Source organism: Neoarius graeffei, chromosome 3, assembly GCF_027579695.1.
Source record: "Neoarius graeffei isolate fNeoGra1 chromosome 3, fNeoGra1.pri, whole genome shotgun sequence".
NCBI classification, from domain to species: domain Eukaryota; kingdom Metazoa; phylum Chordata; class Actinopteri; order Siluriformes; family Ariidae; genus Neoarius; species Neoarius graeffei.
The window spans coordinates 3,002,644-3,025,874 of NC_083571.1; the positions used below are offsets into that span (position 1 = coordinate 3,002,644).

Below are 23,231 nucleotides of genomic sequence, written 5' to 3' on the forward strand. Positions count from 1 at the left end.
ACCCGGACCTTCTTGCTGTGAGGCGACAGCGCTAACCACTACACCACCGTGCTGCCCAGCTGAATATCATTCTCAAAAAATAAATAAATAAAAGAGTAACCTGCTCCCGAAGCCGATTCAGACAGCTTTAGCTCCGTTTCTTTAACTGCAATCGAGACCAAACACTTGACTGGTTAAAAAGCCAGCTTACTCACATAAGAAACGATTGTCTTGATAATCAATTAATCCATCAATTATTATTCTGATTAACAAAAAAAAGCAGCATTTCAATCAACTAACATGACTACAGAACTTTTAACGAGGTTTAATTAAACAAGAGGTCATTAACTGCAATCCAACTTCTGTCACGTCATCAGAATATTATCAAGTGTCAACCAAATGAGACCCAAACTAACACAAGGTGATGGAACTCTGTACATTTTAGTTCTGCCGCAACATAAACATCCACTGGCTCTCCTTAACTTCAAGATTCTGGTGCCAAGTTCTTGCTATATGTTCACACAAAGCGAATCGACTCCAAGGCTTTCAAGTTGACTCTTTTTCCAGTTTCCACTGCCTAGAATCAGTCAGTGCGTTTACATGCACATCCAAATCGAGCTGCTGTCGGTAATCGAGCTAAGGGTCCCAGCAGGGGTGCCAGAGAAATCCAATCCTACATGCACACAAGGAAATCGAGCTATTGTGTGAGGTACATTGTGCACCCGAGCCACAGGTGGCGCTACACGCCCCATCGTGTTGGTACACTTCCGGTTGTCGTCATGAAGAAGAGCTATTCAAGAGTGTAAACAAAGTTATCAGTTCCGTGTTCTGCTCGCCATTTTCTCTTCTTCGTTCGTTCGTTCTCCTTGTTCCTCCTGACCTCTTCTGCTGCTCGCTACTACTACTGTTGTCTTGCCGACCGAGGCTGTCGTGTTTCCTGCTTGTGGTCTCATCACTCGTCACTTCCGGAAGGGGCAGTGCTGAAGTAAGTAGCTCGACTACGTAGCTCGATAGGGTTTACATGCACTAAGTAGCTCAGCTACAATCGCGTAATCTAGGTCACGTAGCTCGATTACAAGAAATCCAGTTCGGTTCGATTTCAGCCGAGCTAAGGTGTTTCCATGGCATTTAGAACTTCGATTTCAGTTGAGCTATGGCAGAAATTCGATTTTCTCTATGTGCATGTAAACGCACTGAATGAATCAATTCTTTTCCAAGTCGACGCTCAGGACTGATTCTGGGCTTGTTTGGGGCGGTGCTCAGAATCGTAGGTTTGTGTTCACGTAGAAGAAATCCTTCTGAGCCTGTCGCTTGATTGCACGCTTCCATACATCACTTCTGTGCACTCGCATGTGCAAAATGGGCGGCAGTGGATTGTGTTACCAACACTCACTGTACATGGCCAAGAAAAACTCGCTTTGGTTACAGGGCATTGTGCAGGGAAACATGCAAACAAGGAGCTCGTTTTGTTTGCTGGACTACGAACAGAAAGTAATGTGAGAAGTAGAACGAATCACATTACTTGGCACGCAGCCCAGAGTGTGGACAGCTGGAGTTCAGTTGACGTGACAACCATGTTCCAAAATTTCCCTTCATGGCATCAATAAAGTTGCCAGAGCACCAGGGATCAGATCTCTGGACCCTTCCTTGGTCCAAAAACTGCATTCAAATGTCACCAATCATACTAAACTTGGGGCGCAAAAAAAAACCCCGCCAGCATGACGACGACATTACGCTTCTGGAAACAGGTCCTGCAGGTTTTATGGGGTTGATGAATTGCTGCTGGTTATTTGAAGCCAGGTTTCTGCTGCTACTGAAATGGTTTCCTATTCCAGACTGCTGCTACGCACAGACTCCATATAATCCGCACACCTCTCTCTCTCGGTACACTACACATCCACACACATTTTACTATCTATCTATCTGCTTTGACCTGGGTCTTATTGTATCTCGTGCTGGTTTTTCATATAAATATGCCGTTTTACATACACTACCGTTCAATAGTTTGGGGTCACCCAGACAATTTAGTGTTTTCCATGAAAAGTCACACTTTTATTTCCCACCATAAGTTGTAAAATGAATAGAAAATATAGTCGAGACATTTTTCTGGCCATTTTGAGCATTTAATCGACCCCACAAATGTGATGCTCCAGAAACTCAATCTGCTCAAAGGAAGGTCAGTTTTATAGCTTCTCTAAAGAGCTCAACTGTTTTCAGCTGTGCTAACATGATTGTACAAGGGTTTTCTAATCATCCATTAGCCTTCTGAGGCAATGAGCAAACACATTGTACCATTAGAACACTGGAGTGAGAGTTGCTGGAAATGGGCCTCTATACACCTATGGAGATATTGCACCAAAAACCAGACATTTGCAGCTAGAATAGTCATTTACCACATTAGCAATGTATAGAGTGGATTTCTGATTAGTTTAAAGTGATCTTCATTGAAAAGAACAGTGCTTTCTTTCAAAAATAAGGACATTTCAAAGTGACCCAAAACTTTTGAACGGTAGTGTACGGCATATTTATTTCATTGCCCTCTTTAACTGCAGTGTTGTTTTGCAACATTTAGGTACTTAAAGCCAAATAAAACCCAAAATAAGCTCCTTTATACTGATAGACACCCATACAAGACTTGTTTGAGTGTTCATACCGTATTTGTACCTGTATACTGTGTACAGATAATAAAACTTCCCTGGGCGCTGCCATCTTACTCTCTCGGAGGTTCAAATATTGCACTCGGAGTACAAATTACGCAACAGAGTCTGAGATCATGACGTCACTTACACGCCATGACTTACCGAGGGGGAGATCGAGTGGATACACCGCTTCTAAATTGTTGCAAACGACCCTGAGGATGCCCAAGTGTCTGGATGTAAAAATAAACCTGAACGTCGCGAAGGGAAATCATGTTTTTGCCATCCCCGATCCTATAAAGGATATTACTGTGAAGGAGCAAGAGGTGACATGGCTGCATTCATCACTTCTGGCATCGCTGGAATCACTTTCACCGTTTGTTTTTTCCTCCCCAGGCTCATATTATGGTTCAAACACTTTTTCCCTCAGGCACATCTTCCATGTTTGCACAGCAAAACTACAAAAAAAAAAAATTACAGAACATTTCCGAGTCGTTGGTTCTGTGTTACTGAGGCAAACAGTGCACTCATACCGTATGTAAGCAACATCACAAGAGGAGTGCAAATGGCCGCACCCAGGCAAGCCTACATTTTACAATATTGCAGGGCTCGGCATGAACTCTTTAATCCACTCGTCCAATCAGACAAGCGGGAAGATTTTTCACTCATCTTGACCATAACCTTTTTGTTCCTGTGTATTTACTCGTTCAATGAAAGGAACGCGATTAACAAAGTTAATCAAAAAGCAGGTATAGTTACGATCATCGTTATGCTTTAATGATTTATAATTTTTCAATAAAACTCAAATTTTATTGTAACAATAAACAGAAACGATCCAAAGCCCCGTTATGGTGCGTGTGTGTGTGGTTCTAACCCATTACCTGATCTGCAGTTTTAAGAGTTAGGACTGTCGTCTTTTTCACTTTCTTTCAATGAAACGAATCTGAAAGAAAGCACGGTGGACATGATAAGGGTGAAAGAATCACGTTGGGAATAAAAACAAACCGTAAAGTTTGGCACTGTCGAATTCCCCCGAAATACTTTAACACATTTGTGATGGTTAATGTGAACCATACAAAAGAAAAATACACTGAATGTCCGAATGAAATGAAGATTCACCACAGATGTTAGTTTTATACAGGGAGTGCAGAATTATTAGGCAAATGAGTATGTTGACCACATTACCCTCTCTATGCATGTTGGCCTACTCCAAGCTGCATAGGCTTGAAAGCATCCTACCAATTAAGCATACCAGGTGATGTGCATCTCTGTAATGAAAAGGGGTGTGGTCTAATGACATCAACACCCTATATCAGGTGTGCAAAATTATTAGGCAACTTCCTTTCCTTTGGCAAAATGGGTCAGAAGAGGGATTTGACGGACTCAGAAAAGTCAAAAATAGTGACATATATTGCAAAGGGATGGAGCACTCTTAAAATTGCCCAGCTTTTGAAGCGTGACCATCGAACAATCAAGCGCTTCATTCAAAATAGTCAACAGGGTCGCAAGAAGCGCGTTGAAAAAAAAAGGCGCAAACTAACTGCCCGTGAACTGAGGAAAGTCAAGCGTGAAGCTGCCAAGATGCCACTCGCCACCAGTTTTGCCATATTTCAGAGCTGCAACATCACTGGAGTGTCAAAAAGCACAAGGTGTGCAATACTCAGGGACACGGCCAAGGTAACAAAGGCTGAAAAACGACCACCACTGAACAAGACACACAAGATGAAACGTCAAGACTGGGCCAAGAAGTATCACAAGACTGATTTTTCTAAGGTCTTATGGACAGATGAAATGAGAGTGAGTCTTGATGGGCCAGATGGATGGGCTCGTGGCTGGATCAGCAAAGGGCAGAGAGCTCCAGTCCGACTCAGACGCCAGCAAGGTGGAGGTGGGGTACTGGTATGGGCTGGTATCATCAAAGATGAGCTTGTGGGACCTTTTCGGGTTGAGGATGGCGTCAAGCTCAACTCCCAGTCCTATTGTCAGTTTTTGGAAGACACCTTCTTCAAGCAGTGGTACAGGAAGAAGTCAGCATCCTTCAAGAAAAACATGATTTTCATGCAGGACAATGCTCCATCACACGCATCCAAGTACTCCACAGCATGGCTGGCCAGAAAGGGTCTAAAGGAAGAAAGATTAATGACGTGGCCTCCTTGTTCACCTGATCTGAACCCCATAGAAAACCTGTGGTCCCTCATCAAATGTGAGGTCTACAAGGAGGGGAAACAGTACACATCTCTGAACAGTGTCTGGGAGGCTGTGGTTGCTGCTGCACGCAATGTTGATCGCAAACAGATCAAAACACTGACCGAATCCATGGATGGCAGGCTTTTGAGTGTCCTTGTAAAGAAAGGCGGCTATATTAGTCACTGATTTGTTTTTTTTTGTTTGTTTTTGAATGCCAGCAATGTATATTAGTGAATGTTGAGTTGTTATATTGGTTTCCCTGGTGAAAATAAATGAGTGAAATGGGTATATGTTTGTTTTTTGTTAAGTTGCCTAATAATTATGCACAGTTATAGTCACCTGCACACACAGATATCCTCCTAAGATAGCTAAAACTAAGAAAGCCCTACTCCAACTTCCAAAAATACTCAGCTTTGATATTTATGAGTCTTTTGGGTTCATCAAGAACATAGTTGTTTTTCAATAATAAAACTAATCCTCAAAAATACAACTTGCCTAATAATTCTGCACTCCCTGTAGATGACTTGCAACCACGTGATCAAACTGTGCGTGTGCATGAGCGTCCGCCATGATGGTGGATTTACAAAGCAACTAGCACTACGTTCACACTGCAGGCTGAAGTGACTCAAATCCGATCTTTTCGCCCATATGTGACCTGTATCCGAACTTTTATTGACAATATGAACGACACAGATCCGATTTTTTCAAATCCGACCCAGGCCGTTTGGATATGTGGTCCTAATTCCGATCCCTATCCGCTCTTTTCATACGCGACTTCAGTCTGAACCGCCAGGTCGCATTCATCCGACTTACACGTCATCAGCAAGCCACAAACGTCACTATTCTGCGCTGAAGTAGGCGGCGGGTCTCTCAAAAAAAGTTACAACATGGCGCATGACATCAATGCGACTCCGCACCCACACGTTCGTTTGAACGGAGGTTGCAGTCACTACCCCGCAGAACGCCTGAGCCAAAACCCTTGCCCTCTTCCTTCTCAACCTCCTCCTTAACATCAGGCTATTGTGCATGTTCTGGCTCCGTCGCAACAACAACTGCATCATCGCCAGGTACTCCATGCTGGCTACTGTCATACACAGGAAACTTTAGGTTACTTCTGTAAACACTGGCCATGCTCACTGCGTGTGACGTCGTCGTATCCTGCAATGCGCATGCGGAACACTTTTAGGTCGCTTTTCGTTCATACTGAGGATCACATACAAGTTGCATATATTTGTTAATGTGAACGACCTCACAAAAAAATCGGATTTCACAAAAAAATCGGAATTGAGCATTAAGCCTTGCAGTGTGAACGTAGTGTAGGATGGCAGCCGCTGAAAGCGTGTCTAAACAATGCTAAACTTTCTCAGTATTACCACGATTTGAACGGTCGAGCAAAGATAGACGTGCGTGGTTTTGACCCGTATTATTTCAAAAACTCAGACTTTTCTGAAAACAAGACGCTTCTACTGACCATCGAGTACCCAGATATCGTGTTCCATTTGGTTCGGCTGCCGAAAAATCAAGTCCGACCTTGGACGAAACACGGCCCATTTTCTGAGTGGCCGCCCAGTCTGGATTGTTTCTATCATATAATTTTGCTGGCGCTCCTAGAAACGAAATGGTAATACATGTATTAAAATGGCCGAGTGAACCACGACAAGAGAACGCTCATTTTATAGCAAAATTCTAGCAACACGAAATAAAACTCTTCCATGATATTATCAAGAAAGCTTTTGAATCTCACCTGAGATAAAATGATCACCGCAAACACGAGCTGTTTTGGTTTTAGCCTCTGTTGGATCAGCCCTGCCGATGTCGTTCAGCCGCGCTCGTCTCCTCTCCGTACTAAACCTCAGAGTTTCCTCGCCCTCTTTCCAAATCACGGACGGAATTCTAAAAAAAAATCGGAACGTGCCACGGTCACGAGTCCTGTTGTGACCACAACCATATACAGCACAAAGATATGGCAGAGCTAAAAGAACGCTTAAAGCAGTGGAAAAACAGAGTTGTGCACGTGACTATGTTTTGTATGGAATGTCGCTTGACACCGCATTTGTACATCTACAAACATGGCCGACATCCGGGTTTCTATTTTGCTTTGACGTCACTCACAAGTCAAGGATTGAGGTGTTTGATCGCCATTTCTCCGATTTCAATGAAGTCTAATAATCTATAATTAGAAATTATGCCGAGCCCTGTGATGACCTGGCGACTTGTCCAGGTCATCTGTCTACAGCAGAAAAAAATAAAATAAAATGCCAGGGCTGTGAAATAGAAATGACAAAATCCGAGGAAACAATTTTAGCAGGGGGCCTGGGGGGCACAGGGCCCCAGAAGCTGAACAGATTTTGTGTATATTCAACAATTTCTTTTTATCATCATAAACTGAATATATAAATGTGAACAAGATGGTCTACCTGGTAATCTATAGTTCGACAGCTTCAATTTCACCAATTCCGCATGTTTTTTTTTTCCTTTAACATGGTCAACCAAACGCGTTCTTCCATCAGAACATCCTGATGGCACAAGATGCAGTAAGCTTTCCCCGGTTCTTTTATCTTCCGTACGTGCTCGTGGAGATATTCACTACTGACTTTAAACTCCAGCCATCGCCAATTCCATGGATTTTTGATGCCGTTTTCCTTGTCAATGTTTTTGACATCGTCAGTCTCACCGTCCTCCCTCTGAATGATGTCCCTCTGTGACACGGACATACCGCGAAATTCTCCTTTTCAAAACTGTTGAAATCGAAAGCGTGTTTAAAGAGCACAATGGTAAAACGAAAAGAACACAAGATTCGTGCTGTGGTTTGTAAGCTTGGCGCAAATGCCGTAAACCGGTCTGTCATTGTCGCAAAAGAAACCTACCCCCCCCAAAAAAATTTTTATTGCAAAATTAGATGATTTACTAAAATGGCATTTTTGGCGACCAAATTCACGGAATTTTCACAGCCCTGAATGCGTCTGGAGCCAGACTCGTGACGTCACCTGCGGAAGCGCCAGCAGGCTGCGAGAGCTTGCACGGTTTCAGTGCACAGCCTGTGTAGACCAAGTTTAGCAGCGAGCGATTTTGCATTGAAATATGGAATTGTACCTGAGCGCAATGTGGGAAACGATGAGTACTAATCCCATCAAGATTGGTGTTGCTACACCTTCCTACGATACATCTGTTAACCATTTTAATAATTACACGATAACGTTGAAGAAATTTGCAGAAAACCACCAGGTCGGTTTCTCGTAAACAAACCAGCGCTGGCGTAGGATTCAGAAGGAGGTGTCCCGCACGCGATGTCACGAAAATCGATGTTCGCTGGGAAATCCAAACGGCAAGTTTTTTCAGAGGCGGACCAATTCGCCTCAAATGGTTTGATTTCAACTGAATTTTTCTGGTATTGCACAAGGGGAAAAAAATTGCACAAAATGCAGAATGTGACAGATATTTGACCAAAGTTTATTATAAAATAGGAGAATTACACTGATCTTGCTCCGGAATTTAGCCGTGATATGCACTTTAATATGGGACGGCCTTGGGCTGAGGTACGCTTGAGCGAGGCCCCGAACTCCCACCTGCTGACAGCGTGGCTGCCCACGGCTCGAGGTGTGTGTGCGCGTTCACTGCTTCAGATGGGTTAAATGCAGAGAGGAGTTTCACAAGCGTGTAATGAATAAAGTTGTGCTTTGTTTCGGGACGAAGGGCACCGTTTGGGATTTAGATATTAACCGTGAGCAGAAAGGTTTAAATTTAAAGGGTTTAAAGTAGAAGACTGAGAATGAAGATTTTCTGGAGTAAAACCTCCTGTTCACCTCAGGGAGGATTATGTTAATATGCAGACGTCACTGATGGATATTTAACTCTCTGGACGCTGATTGGTGCATTCAGACCCCGTATGTAAATGAGGTGTCCGCCATTTTGCAGCTGAAGCACAATCAGACTAAACAAAGCTCCACTGCATGTTGGGCCACTTTTATCCAAAATTTTACAGACTAGACCCTTACAAAAACATGCCATGCGTCATCAGGGACATTTATTATTTATCAGTAATTAATAATAATATTAAATATACATAAATTAGAGCCAACATGAAGAACAAGCATTCAGATCTCATTTTATCTTCTATTATTTTTAATAATACTTTAATTTTCCTCGACACAAATATAAATGTTACTGTACAATAAGTGTTAAGTTTCCAAAATAAATTATTTTTCCTGGGTTTTTTGTTTTAGAGTTAATCTGGAATACTGCTTGCACACCTTTCCAGCTGTAACTCCAGATGTGTTGCTTTGAAGATGAATTCTTACCTGTGCAGGTGCAGGCTCAGGGCTCTGCTGAGGTGCCCCAGCACTGCCTGTCAGGGGAAGTGAGGATCATTTTCTCCAGCCAGATCCAGAGGAATGCTGCACCTTCACACTGCGACCAGGATGACTAGATCTGAAACCTTCTTCTTCTTCATGGAGAAACAAACAACTGGTACAGAATCATAAAAATGTAAAACTTCTCACCTTTACAAATCAGTCAGCAGTTTCTACGCCATCTAACTGTTTGAGTAATTAATAACCTGTGCCTGCAGACAGCACTGCTCTCACTGCTAATGCTCCTGGGACAGGGAACACGAACATGGAAGTGCGTGACGTCATTAATTTCGACCAATAGGCCAGCGGGACGTTTCTTCTTCTTCTGTGGTGAGTTTCCGGGGGAGTTAATATTCACAGCGCCGCCTGCTGGAGCACTCAGTTAACAAATCCGCTCAGGGGATCAATACGGTTTAGCTGGGAGGAAAATAAATATAAAATCACTCACATCTCATCTCATTATCTGTAGCCGCTTTATCCTGTTCTACAGGGTTGCAGGCGAGCTGGATCCTATCCCAGCTGACTACGGGCGAAAGGCGGGGTTCACCCTGGACAAGTCGCCAGGTCATCACAGGGCTGACACATAGACACAGACAACCATTCACACTCACATTCACACCTACGCTCAATTTAGAGTCACCAGTTAACCTAACCTGCATGTCTTTGGACTGTGGGGGAAACCGGAGCACCCGGAGGAAACCCACGCGGACACGGGGAGAACATGCAAACTCCGCACAGAAAGGCCCTCGCCGGCCCCGGGGCTCGAACCCGGACCTTCTTGCTGTGAGGCGACAGCGCTAACCACTACACCATTGTGCCGCCCTGACCTGTGACCTTTTAACCTCAAAATCTAATCAGTTCATGGTTGTCCCCAAATGCACAAATGGTGAAAGTTTGGTGAAATTCCTTTCATTAGCCTTGGAGATATCGTGTTCACAAGGTTTTCGGACAGACATTTGACCTCACAGTGACCTTGACCTTAGACCTTTTGATCTCAAAATCTAATAATTTCATCTTTGTCCCAAAGTGCACAAATGGTGAAAGTTTGGTGAAATTCCTTTCATTAGCCTTTGAGATATCATGTTCACAAGGTTTCGGGACGCACGCACGCACGCACGGACAACCCGAAAACATAATGCCTCCTGCACCTTAAGGTGGTAGAGGCATAAAAATATTATGGAGTCACTTTGCAATTACCAGCACAAATCTAAAAATGCAAATCAGTCCGCGGACACGGGGAGAACATGCAAACTCCGCACAGAAAGGCCCTCGCCAGCCACAGGGCTCGAACCCAGACCTTCTTGCTGTGAGGCAACAGCGCTAACCATTACACCACCGTGCCGCCCAGCTGAATACCAATAAAATGTTTTCACAGGCAGGAGAATCTTTTACTTATTAAAACATATAAACCAACCTGTACTCTGAGATGAAAGAGCTGTTGCTGACTGCAGTAATATTTTGTTGTATTTGTTATATTATTCTGAGAGCAAGCAGGAGTTTGTGGATTTTTATTGAAGAGCATGGTTAGACCTCGACGGATTCCATGATAGGAGTTCTAAACCCACGCGGAAATGGGGAAAACATGCAAACTCTGCACAGAAAGGCCCTCGCCGGCCACGGGGCTTGAACCCAGACCTTCTTGCTGTGAGGTGACAGCGCTAACCACTACACCACCGTGCTGCCCAGCATAATATCTAATTACAGATTATTAGACTTCATCAAAATCGGAGAAATGGTGATCAAACACTTCAATTCTTGACTTGCGAGTGACGTCAAAGCAAAATAGAAACCCGGATGTCTGCCATGTTTGTAGATATACAAATGTGGTGTCAAGCGACATTCCATACAAAATATAGTCATGCGTGCACAACTCTCTTTGTTTTTCCACTGCCAGGTCATCGCAGGGCTGACACATTCACGGTCAATTTAGAGTCACCAGTTAACCTAACCTGCATGTCTTTGGACTGTGGGGGAAACCGGAGCACCCGGAGGAAACCCACGCGGACACGGGGAGAACATGCAAACTCCACACAGAAAGGCCCTCGCCGGCCACGGGGCTCGAACCCGGACCTTCTTGCTGTGAGGCGACAGCGCTAACCACTACACCACCGTGCCGCCCCTCCACTGCCAACCCTTTATCCCAAAATAATAGGACATAAAATTTTTTGATGGCGAGTTAGTTGTCCAAATCAGTGGAGCAGATTTAAGTTTTTGTGTTTGATCCATTCCTCAGACTGAACAAAATCACCTCAGGTGACCAAAACGGTTCGACACAATTAGATTAGATTAGACTAGATTAGATTAGATTCAACTTTATTGTCATTGCATATGTCACAGATACAAGGCAATGAAATGCAGATTGCATCTAACCAGAAGTGCATAGCAGTAAATAGCATTAGTGTAATATACATACATATAAATGTACAGGAATTACAGGTATGGAATGGTATAATGATATGATAGATATTTACAGTATGTTCAAAATGTTGCAATATGAACGAACTGTAGTGCAATGGTATAATACATAGATATTTGCAGTATATACAAAACACAGTATGAATAAACAGTAGTGCAAATAATGATAGCGCAATGAAGTCAGTTCAAGTCAATTCAGTTTGTTTGGGGGGGGTTGTTGATGAGTATGGGGGGGGGGGGGAGGGGGGGGGGAACATGGGGTGAGAGAGCTGAAGGAAAAAAACTGTTCCTGAACCTGGTGGTTTTGGTCCGAAGGCTCCTGTAGCGCCTTCCAGAGGGCAGGAGAGTGAACAGTTTGTGTGCTGGATGGCAGGAGTCTTTGTTGATGTTCTCTCTTTGTTGAGGCTCTACTAAGACATTGCTTCCTGTAGACATCCTCAATAGCAGGAACTGAGGCTCCCGCGACACGCTGGGCAATCTTCACCGCCCTCTGCAGTGCCTTACGGTCCGAGACAGAGCAGTTCCTATACCACACTCTAATACAGTTGGTTAGGATGCTCTCAATGGTACAACGGTAGAAGTTTACCAGAATGTCTGAAGAGAGGTGGTTTTTCTTCAGTCCTCAAGAAAAAGAGACGCTGGTAAGCCTTGACCAAGTTGGAGCAGTTGGTTGTCCAGGTGGGGTCCTGCGAGATGTGGATCCCCAGGAATTTGAAGCTGGTCACACGCTCCACTGCTGCACCGTTGATGTGGATGGGTGTGTGTGTGTGTGTCAGCATTCCTCCTGAAGTCCACGATGAGCTCCTTGGTCTTATTGGTGTTGAGCAGCAGGTTGTTCTCACTACACCACACAGCCAGGCGGTCCACCTCCTCCCTGTAGGCTGACTCATTGTTGTCCTTGATGAGGCCCATCACTGTGGTGTCATCCGCAAACTTGATGATGGTGTTAGTGTAATGTACAGGTCTGCAGTCATGAGTAAAAAGGGAGTAGAGCCGGTGTTATGATAAGGGTGGAGGAGCAGTGATGGTCTAAATGAACATGTTGGGGCCTGTTGGTTAGAAAATCCAACAACCAGTTGCAGATGGGAGCACTGATGCCCTGATCTATGAGTTTGGTGATGAGCTTAGAGGGGATGAGAGTGTTAAATGCTGAACTGAAGTCTATGAACAGCATTCTGGCTTATGTGTTGCCATTATCCAGGTGCGAGAGGACAGAGTGCAGTGCTAGGGAGACTGCATCTTCTGTGCTCCTGTTCTTGCGGTAGGCAAATTGGTGGGGGTCCAGGGTGGGGGGGAAGACAGGAATTGAGATGTGTCAGGACCAGCTGCTCTAAACACTTTGTAATGATGGGGGTGAGTGCTACTGGACGGTAGTCGTTGAGACATGTTGGAGTGGAGTGTTTTGGTACTGGCACAATGGAGGTGGTCTTGAAGCAGGTCGGAACAACAGCATGGGCCAAAGACATGTTGAATAAGTCTGTCAGGACCCCCGCCAGCTCCCCAGCACATGCTCTGAGCACATGTCCGGGGATGCCATCAGGGCCTGCAGCTTTATGTGGATTGATCCTGCTCAGCACTGCTTTAACATCATTGAGGGAGAGTGTTAGGGGTTGGTGGTCTGTAGTCAGCCTTGCCCTGGATGCAGACTCCTGGTTGTCCTTCTCAAACCAAGCATAGAAATTGTTGAGCTCGTTGAGAAAGGAGATATCAGAGGATGGGGGGGAAAGGTTGTTGGACTTGTAGTCGCTGATGACCTGAATGCCTTGCCACATACATCGAGGGTTGGAGTTGGAGAAATGCTCCTCAACCTTCTGTTTGTAGCAGTGCTTGGCCTTCTTGATGCCACACTTCAGGTCAGCTCTGGCTGTACAGAGGAAGCGTAGCTCTCAATGTCTGTGTGGGAGTGACAGATTGCTTGAATGGCAAACATATTCCAGTCTGTGTGTTTGAACTGGTCCTGCAGCACAGAGTCTGTCCCCTCTGGCCATACTTTTATTGTCTTCATTATGGGTTTCACACGTTGGATGAACAATGGGTAAGGTCATGTTTTTTCACACATTCCAACACAGTTCTAAAACTGCATTTTACAACATCTTCATTTATCTGTTTTTTTAAAAGTACAATCATAACATACATACTACATAGATATTATTGTACAGTGCCTTGCAAAAGTATTCATACCCCTTGAACTTTTTCACATTTTTCCACCTTACAACCACGAACTTAAAAGTTTTTTATTGAGATTTTATGTGATAGACCAACACAGAGTAGCACATAATTGTGAAGTGAAACGAAAATGCTAAATGGTCTTCAAAATTTTAAACAAATAAAAATCTGAAAAATGTGGTGTGCATTAGTATTCAGCCCCCTGTACTCTGATACCTCTAAATACAATCCAGTGCAATCAATTGCCTTCAGAAGTCATCTAATTAGTTAATAGAGTCCTACTGTGTGTAATTTACTCTCAGCATAAATACACTTGTTCTGTGAAGGCCTCAGTGGTTTGTTAGAGAACACTGAAGAACAAACAGCATCATGAAGACCAAAGAACTCACCAAACAGGTCAGGGATAAAGTTCTGGAGAAGTTTAAAGCAGGGTTAGGTTATAAAAAAATATCCCAAGCTCTGAACATCTCAAGAAGCACTGTTCAATCCATCATTCAAAAATGGAAAAAGTATGGCACAACTGCAAACCTACCAAGACATGGCCGTCCACCTAAACTGACAGAGCGAGCAAGGAGAGCACTGGTCAGAGAAGCAGCCAAGAGGCCCATGATCACTCTGGAGGAGCTGCAGAAATCCACAGCTCAGGTGGGAGAATCTGTGCACAGGACAACTAGAAGTCGTACACTCCACAAATCTGGCCTTTTTGGAAGAGTGGCAAGAAGAAAGCCATTGTTGAAAGACAAGCATTAAAAAGTCCCGTTTGCAGTTTGCCAGAAGCCATGTGGAAACACAGCAAACATGTGGAAGAAGGTGCTTTGGTCAGATGAGACCAAAGTTGAACTTTTTGGCCTAAATGCAAAGCGCTATGTGTGGCGGAAAACTAACACTGCTCATCACCCTGCACACACCATCCCCCCTGTGAAACATGGTGGTGGCAGCATCATGCTATGGGGATGCTTTTCTCCAGCAGGGACAGGGAAGCTGGTCAGAGTTGATGGGAAGATGGATGGAGCTAAATACAGAGCAATCCTGGAAGAAAACCTGTTGGAGGCTGCAAAAGACTTGAGACTGGGAAGGAGATTCACCTTCCAGCAAGACAATGACCCTAAACATACAGCCAGAGCTACAATGGAATGGTTTAGATCAAAGAATATTCATGTGTTAGAATGGCCCAGTCAAAGTCCAGACCTAAATCCCACTGAGCATCTGTGGCAAGACTTGAAAATTGCTGTTCACAGACGCTCTCCATCCAATCTGGCTGAGCTTGAGCTATTTTGCAAAGAAGAATGGGCAAAAATTTCAGTGTCTAGATGTGCAAAGCTGGTAGAGACACACCACAAAAGACTTGCAGCTGTAATTGCAGCAAAAGGTGGCTCTACAAAGTATTGACGCAGGGGGGCTGAATACTAATGCACACCACATTTTTCAGATTTTTATTTGTTTAAAATTTTGAAAACCATTTATCATTTTCATTTCACTTCACAATTATGTGCTACTCTGTGTTGGTCTATCACATAAAATCTCAATAAAAAACTTTTAAGTTCGTGGTTGTAAGGTGGAAAAATGTGAAAAAGTTCAAGGGGTATGAATACTTTTGCAAGGCACTGTAGCTGGACTTGTGCTGAATACAAAAAAGTCACTAGATTCCTATTTAATACTGTAGCAAAATTAAGCAGGAATAAGTCCACTATAGACTCATGCACACCTGCAGTATGTAATAGTAACGATTTCAGGAATTTTTTTAATGACAAAATTGAGAATATCCGACAAAAAATTCAGACTACTAATTTAAGGTCAGACAATGTAAGTGACCCTGTAGTTAACAATATAACTGTATCAGATCATCAGTTAGAATGTTTTACTCCCCTTAAAGAAACTGAATTACTTTCATTAATCTCCGCATCAAAAGCCTCAACTTGCGTACTAGATCCCTTACCTACACGTCTATTCAAACAGATAATACCTGAAGTAATTGAACCGCTTCTAAAAATAATAAATTCCTCTCTCATGATTGGCTATGTACCCAAATCCTTTAAACTAGCAGTTATCAAACCCCTGATTAAAAAACCTGACCTTGATCCCTGTCAGCTGTCCAATTATCGGCCAATATCAAACCTCCCCTTTATCTCCAAGATCCTTGAAAAAGCTGTGGCACAGCAGTTATGCTCATATTTACATAGGAATAACATCCATGAAATGTATCAGTCAGGATTTAGACCTCATCATAGCACAGAGACAGCTCTGGTTAAAGTAGTAAACGACCTACTGTTGGCGTCTGATCAGGGCTGTGTCTCGCTGCTTGTGTTGCTTGACCTTAGTGCAGCATTTGATACCATTGATCATTCCATTCTTCTGGATAGACTAGAAAATGTTGTGGGAGTTAAGGGAACGGCCCTCTCCTGGCTCAGCTCTTATTTAACTGATCGCTATCAGTATGTTGATATAAATGGTGATATTTCTAGACATACTGAGGTAAAGTTTGGTGTTCCACAAGGTTCTGTCTTGGGTCCACTGCTTTTTTCTTTATATATGTTACCTCTGGATGATATTATTCATAAACATTGTATTAGTTTCCACTGTTATGCTGATGACACACAGTTGTATGTTTCTGCAAAACCTGATGAGAGACACCAGCTTAATAGAATTGAGGAATGTGTGAAGGACATTAGACACTGGATGCTTATTAACTTCCTTCTGCTTAACTCTGACAAGACTGAAGTACTTGTACTCGGACCACATGCAGCTAGAAGCAAGTTTTCTGATTACACAGTAACTCTGGATGGCCTTTCTGTTTCTTCACGTGCAGCAGTAAAAGACCTCGGAGTGATTATTGACTCCAGTCTTTCATTCGAAACTCACATTGATAACATCACCGGGATAGCTTTCTTTCATCTCAGAAATATTGCTAAGGTAAGAAATTTAATGTCACTACATGACGTGGAAAAACTAGTTCATGCTTTCGTTACCTCCAGGTTGGATTATTGTAATGCCTTACTGTCTGGATGTTACAATAAGAGCATAAACAAGCTCCAGTTAGTTCAAAATGCAGCAGCAAGAGTCCTTACTAGAACTAGAAAATATGACCCCATCACGCCTGTCTTATCCACACTGCATTGGCTCCCAATCAAATTTCGTATTGATTATAAAATACGACTATTGACCTTTAAAGAACTGAATGTTCTCGCACCACAGTACCTGAGTGAACTTCTGCTCCTCTATGACCCGCCACGCCTACTTGGATCAAAAGGTGCAGGCTATCTGCTGGTACCTCGTATAGTGAAGGCTACATCAGGGGGCGGAGCCTTTTCTTACAAAGCCCCACAGTTATGGAACAGCCTTCCAAGTAATGTTCGGGAATCAGACACAGTCTCAGTGTTTAAGTCTTGGCTGAAAACATATCTGTTTAGTCAAGCCTTGTGTTAATGGTGTTTATGAGGTAAAGGAGTAGATCTGGAGGATCCTCAGAGTGTTTTGGTAAACTGGGATGTATGGATGCTGTCAGTCCCCACTCACTTGCTCACTCGAGTTTGTTGACGGTGTAGTGGCTGCTGCTTTATGTCCCGGGGCCCCTCATGCCTGTGTTACCTTCTGGCTCTCCCCTTTTAGTTATGCTGGCATAGTTAGTTGCCGGAGTCCCTGCTTGTACTCAGTGCAATATGTATACTGTTCCTACTTATTCAGGTGACATTGGGCATACCTAACCACCTGTGTTTTCTCTCCCTCTGTCTCCCTCCCTCCCCCCAAATCTGTCCTTCTGAGTTACATGGAGTCAACAGGAAATCTTTTGGTGGAGAGGGTGGAGACCTCGACTGGCTATCGTAGCCTGCAGGGAATCGGCCGTCAGACATTCTGTCGCATGTCCCAGACCCGGTGAAATGTAACTGAATTGTCTTGGCCAGCCCTAAGGGTCCCATCTGCATCCCATCATTGCTGAGGAGTGTGCTCCCATCACCCAATCAAGCATCCAGCCAGAGCAGATCATGATATTTTTTAACCATATTAACATGCCATTGTTGTGTATTATGCCTGATGTCAGGACTCTCGTCTCTGCGAGCCTACCACACAAACTTAATACTTGTGTCATTTTTAGGGCATACCTAACAACCTGTGTTTTCTCTTCCCCCCCCCCCCCCCCCAAAAAAAAATCTGTCCCTCTGAGTTACATGTCGGTCCTGGGATCGAGATGCTGAACCTCTTCTGCCCCTCGGACCTGCCTGATCCATCCTGGTGTCCTGTGTCTGGTTGGAGTCTCATTGCATCGCTCCTGTGGAGGACGGCCCCATGAGGACAGTTGAAAGTCACACCTGGAGGACGCTCTGGACTCTTACAGTAATGCTTTTATGGCTGAGGACGACAGTTGACTTGCTAACTTTAGGACTGCAGTTGTCATGAACAGTTTTGCACTCAAGTTTCCATCAATGAAGAGTTTATAACATCAACGAAACTGACTTCATGTTAAAACTGTTAATGTTATAGTCAGGCTGTCTGTTGTTGCCCAAATGAGGATGGGTTCCCTTTTGAGTCTGGTTCCTCTCGAGGTTTCTTCCTCATGTCGTCTGAGGGAGTTTTTCCTTGCCACCGTCGCCACAGGCTTCATCATTGGGGATAGATTAGGGATAAAATTAGCTCATGTTTTAAGTCGTTCAAATTCTGTAAAGCTGCTTTGCGACAATGTTTATTGTTAAAAGCGCTATAGAAATAAACTTGACTTTGAAAATACTGCTTCGATTTGTTGAAATTGACAACAAACTCGGAGCATACCAAAATCATTAGAGTGACAGAAAATACCCTCAGACCCCAGAGAGTTAAAGTCTACTGACTTTGCAGGTAAATGGACCAAAGATGTTCAGTATACACAAGGAACCAATGTTCTTCACTTATATTTTTACCATCATGTAATTTTGTTATACTTATATGATTACCATTATTGGTACCTATGATTACAAATACATCATGTTTCCTGAGTAAAATTACGATTATTACGATGATTACAATCACGATTACCCCATGTCGACATACAGGACACTTTTTCGATGGAATAAAAACGTGCTCTATTCCCTTCTAGCAGGTTTCATTCATTTGGTTTGATAGCATGCAATATTGTTAGCATATCGCTTATCCTACATGCATTACGTCACTCTACCCAATGGAGAACGAGTGTTGAATATGGTTTACGATATTGCATGATTGTCAAGACAACATGACGTCACACGTCGGAGCTGATGTGAATATCCAATGAGAGGTTTCTGCTGCGCATGCACACAAGCATTTCTTTATTCGCCAGGAAAGAGAAAGGCACGCTGAACACCCGAAAGGCTCCCAAAACTTCATTAGATATTCTTCACGCCTATTTACAAGAGAAAAACATATCGATGGACATCGATAACTAGAAAAGAGTGTGTGTATGCATAATAATAATAATAATAATAATAATAATGGCTTTTTTCATGGTATATCAGATATATTCCATTCAGCTGGCATGATATTGAACTTGTTTTTGATTTGTTCAGTGTCATGCTCGCTGAATGGAATGTATCTGATATACCACTCAACACCAGCCAATATTATTTAAAGATGTTCTGGTTGCATTTAATAATTTGTCCATCATCAAATGCGTGGATTAATACGTTCTTGAATCAACTGCTGACTGGTAACTCAAATTTAATTATGATGTTACAATAATGTGAAATTAAACATGAGTTGTGCAACATTCTTGTTTACACTTATATAATAAAATATTTTGACACATACCGTACCAGTAAAAGTTTGGACACCCCTTCTAATTCAGTGTTTTTTAATTAATGAAAATAAAGAAAAGTCACTTCAGGTCAAAGTAATGATGGATGTCGTTTCTCTTTACTTAGTTGCTCGGTTCTTGACATAATATGGATTACTACAGTTGTGGTGTTCAATAGGGCTATTTTATTATTTGTATTTTTATTATTTACTGTTTGATCTCAAACGCATTAAGAAGGCAAGAAACTCGTCAACTAATTAACTTTTGATGCGACACACCTGTTAATTGAAAAGTATTCCAGGTGACTCCCTCATGAAGCTGCTTAAGAGAATGCCAAGAGTGTGTAAAGCGTCATCAAGGGAAACGCTGGATACGCTGAAGAATCTAAAATATCAAACGCATTTTGTTTTTTAACACTTTTGTTTTACTACATCATTCCAGATATGGTCCAGATGTTATTTCATAGTGTTTGATGTCTTCAGTTTTGTTCTACAGTGTAGAAAATAGTCACAATACAGAAGAAAAAAAACAACCTGTGAATGGAGTAGAGGATGGGGTGTACAAACTTTTGACTGGTACTGTAATTCAACATTAGTTTTTGTAAACAACATTAATATTACAATAAAATGTCATGTCTCTTGTCTTTCAACATAATTAATAATTTAATTAGTATAAACAACATAAAAAAATCTTAAAGCCTCAATTCAACTCCCTTTATCTTGAAATGTTGAACAATCTTTAGTTAATGGTTATTACTTAAAAACAAAATTATTTCCTTTTTTAGTGAATACAAACAGTAAATCTTCAGGAAATCATTCTAAAAAAATACTAAATAAAGCATAAAGCAGGAAAAACTTCCTGACCTGAAAACAGTAATTCTTTTGAAAGATCAATACTAAAGCCGTGGAGGTTTCCAGCGCCCGTCTGTTTTTACCGTCTGCTCGTATCTTTACTGCTTAATGCACATTACACTAAATAAAGCACATGCGAGTGACAGGTTCTCAGGATCTCAGTCGGTGGAGTACAGGATCTCTACACAGAAATAGAACCATCTCGGAAGTTGGTTTTCCCGATGAGTACGTTCAGTAATACTGCCTTGCCCTCTTTACACTCCTTCTGTGCTTCTTTTACAATGCTTTCAAGACGCGACTCGTCTTCCCGGCCAATCAGGTAACCTTTACCACCGTAACCATCGGCAACAACGTGATAATCTGGAATAAAAACAAACAAAAAAAACCCAGAATATCATCTCAAGCTTGTCATCAACACTGAAATATGGCCGAAGAAAAGTCTGGGTGAGAAAAATGGCACAGTGCTGGAAGATGTAATTTGTCACTTGTACCCACAAGTTAGTATAAACTCGTAGGAAACAGAACACATTACCTGTAAATGCGAGGCCACAAGCTACATTGCTGCCAAGCAGGGGCACCTGTTCCCGAGAGATCTGACTCCAACAAGCATCATTTCCCACGAGTGCAATTACAGGAGTCTGGCAAAGGAGAAGAAGAAGGAAAAAAAAGTCAATGTAATTATACAGTATATAAAAAATAGTAGCATCAGTTAATTATTTTATGTTACTAAGGGAGTTTTATTCTCAATATTACGATTGTGGTAATTACCAAGGTGTCACATAAACATATATATTACACAGACACGAGTGTTTTACTGGGAAATACAGTACACCACTCGTGTTTTTCATACGAGCTCCATCTGGGACATGGAGAACCAAAACCGTGATATAAATCTCTATACGTCACTCGTGAGGAAATCAATTAATTGTTTTGATAAATGTCAATCCTTTTTGTCTATGAATGTGTCGATATAATAAAAAGAAAATCACACGTTGGCTTGAACACGTTGGGCCACATTTTTCAGAAGAAATACATCGCGGATCTGAGTGACGTATTTAAATAATATTGGCTGGCTTTGAGTGGTCTATCAGATATATTTCATTCAGCTAGCATGATACTGAACGAGTCGAAGAAGAGTATATCTGATATACCACAAAAAAACAGCCAATATTATTATTATTATTATTACACTACCATTCAAAAGTTTGGGGTCACCCAGACAATTTAGTGTTTTCCATGAAAAGTCACACTTTTATTTCCCACCATAAGTTGTAAAATGAATAGAAAATATAGTCGAGACATTTTTCTGGCCATTTTGAGCATTTAATCGACCCCACAAATGTGATGCTCCAGAAACTCAATCTGCTCAAAGGAAGGTCAGTTTTATAGCTTCTCTAAAGAGCTCAACTGTTTTCAGCTGTGCTAACATGATTGTACAAGGGTTTTCTAATCATCCATTAGCCTTCTGAGGCAATGAGCAAACACATTGTACCATTAGAACACTGGAGTGAGAGTTGCTGGAAATGGGCCTCTATACACCTATGGAGATATTGCACCAAAAACCACACATTTGCAGCTAGAATAGTCATTTACCACATTAGCAATGTATAGAGTGGATTTCTGATTAGTTTAAAGTGATCTTCATTGAAAAGAACAGTGCTTTTCTTTCAAAAATAAGGACATTTCAAAGTGACCCCAAACTTTTGAACGGTAGTGTACATACACACTCTCTTTTCCAGTTTTTCGATGTCCGTTGGTGTGTTTCTCTCTTGTAATCAGAAGGGAGCCATCAGGGCCTTCTAGGTCTTCAGAGAAGCCCAAACATATCAGCATTTCAAATGTTATATTTAATTTCTTTAATTTCTTTCATAATTTCATTATAATTATTCTCTTCTACTTTGGCCTCATTTCCTATCAAATGTGCTTCAGAAATGAAAGGGTTACTGTCCTGAAAACATTAAAATCGATTTCTCCAACGAGATCGTTTTGTTTGTTGTCTCTAGGCTGAGAAGAGTTTAGAGCTGCTCACTCATTGGTTAGGACTTCACTGCCGGGACAGAAGGCCATGGCAGTGTGTGTTTATGTAGGAAGTGACAGATGAATTAACCAATCAGATTTTAATTTATAGTGGGAGGGACCAAAAATGTATCACCCTCGGCTTTCTTGAAGGCCAACATAAGTTTAACCGCAAGTCGGCGCCGTCAGCGCAGCAGTGAAGTCGCCTTCCAGCCGGTGTAGCGTTCATCAGTAGTGTTAGCGAATGCTAATAAAGCAGTCAAGCCAGTGCTATCTATCGAGAGCAAGTAGCACAGGCTAACGACCGAGAAACTAAGATTTCTGTCTCCAGACTCTTCTTCCACGCTGCACGCTGGCTACAGTATTTTTCACGCAGACTTAAGGATTCATTTCCCTGTGGAATTTACTGAGTTACTTTTCAAATCAACATCAACAGCTACACGCAACGGCGCGACCTGGCAGCCTGACGCTAATCCCTTACAAAATCCTTCACCCTGTTGCTTTTTTGGTGTCTGGCTCAGTTTTGGCTGAGCTCCAGTCCCAGCTCTAATAGTATCAGCTCGCCAATGCTTGTAAATATGCGTGAAGAATATCTAATGAAGTTTTCGGAGCCTTTCAGGTGTTCAATGTGCCTTTTTCTTTCCCGGTGAACAAATAAATGCTTCTGCGCATGCGCAACAGAACATTTTTTCTCACTGGATATTCGCATCAGCTCCGACGTGTGACATCATGTTGTCTTGACAACCATGCAATATTGTAAACCATATTCAATGCTCATTCTCCATTGGGTAGAGTGATGTAATACACGTAGGATAAGCGATATGCTAACAATATTGCATGCTATCAAACCAAATAAATGAAACCCACTAGAAGGGAATAGAACACGTTTTTATTC

At 42.4% G+C, this 23,231-nt stretch overlaps 2 protein-coding genes across 8 annotated transcripts in view; both read right to left on the reverse strand.

Annotated features, from left to right (window-relative positions):
• The window catches only part of LOC132883074 (gastrula zinc finger protein XlCGF26.1-like), a 34,047-nt gene extending 24,632 nt beyond the window's left edge, over positions 1-9,415 (reverse strand). Inside the window, exons 1-4 of one of the 7 annotated variants that reach the window (XM_060916238.1) lie at positions 9,358-9,415; positions 9,101-9,266; positions 6,547-6,695; positions 3,497-3,558 (exon numbers count right to left, since the gene is read on the reverse strand). The gene's annotated coding sequence lies outside the window, so the exon portion shown is untranslated. Of the gene's footprint in view, positions 1-3,496; positions 3,559-6,273; positions 6,410-6,546; positions 6,696-9,100 lie in introns of all 7 variants that reach the window. The other 6 variants (XM_060916240.1, XM_060916241.1, XM_060916239.1 and 3 more) reach the window with 6 other exon arrangements.
• Positions 9,416-19,376: 9,961 nt separating this feature from the next.
• ilvbl (ilvB (bacterial acetolactate synthase)-like) overlaps positions 19,377-23,231 on the reverse strand; it is a 28,906-nt gene continuing 25,051 nt past the window's right edge. The window contains exons 14-15 of the mRNA XM_060916230.1: positions 20,853-20,958; positions 19,377-20,680 (exon numbers count right to left, since the gene is read on the reverse strand). Of these exons, the coding sequence (XP_060772213.1) occupies positions 20,502-20,680; positions 20,853-20,958 (285 nt within the window). The 3' untranslated portion in view covers positions 19,377-20,501. The remainder of the gene's footprint in view (positions 20,681-20,852; positions 20,959-23,231) is intronic.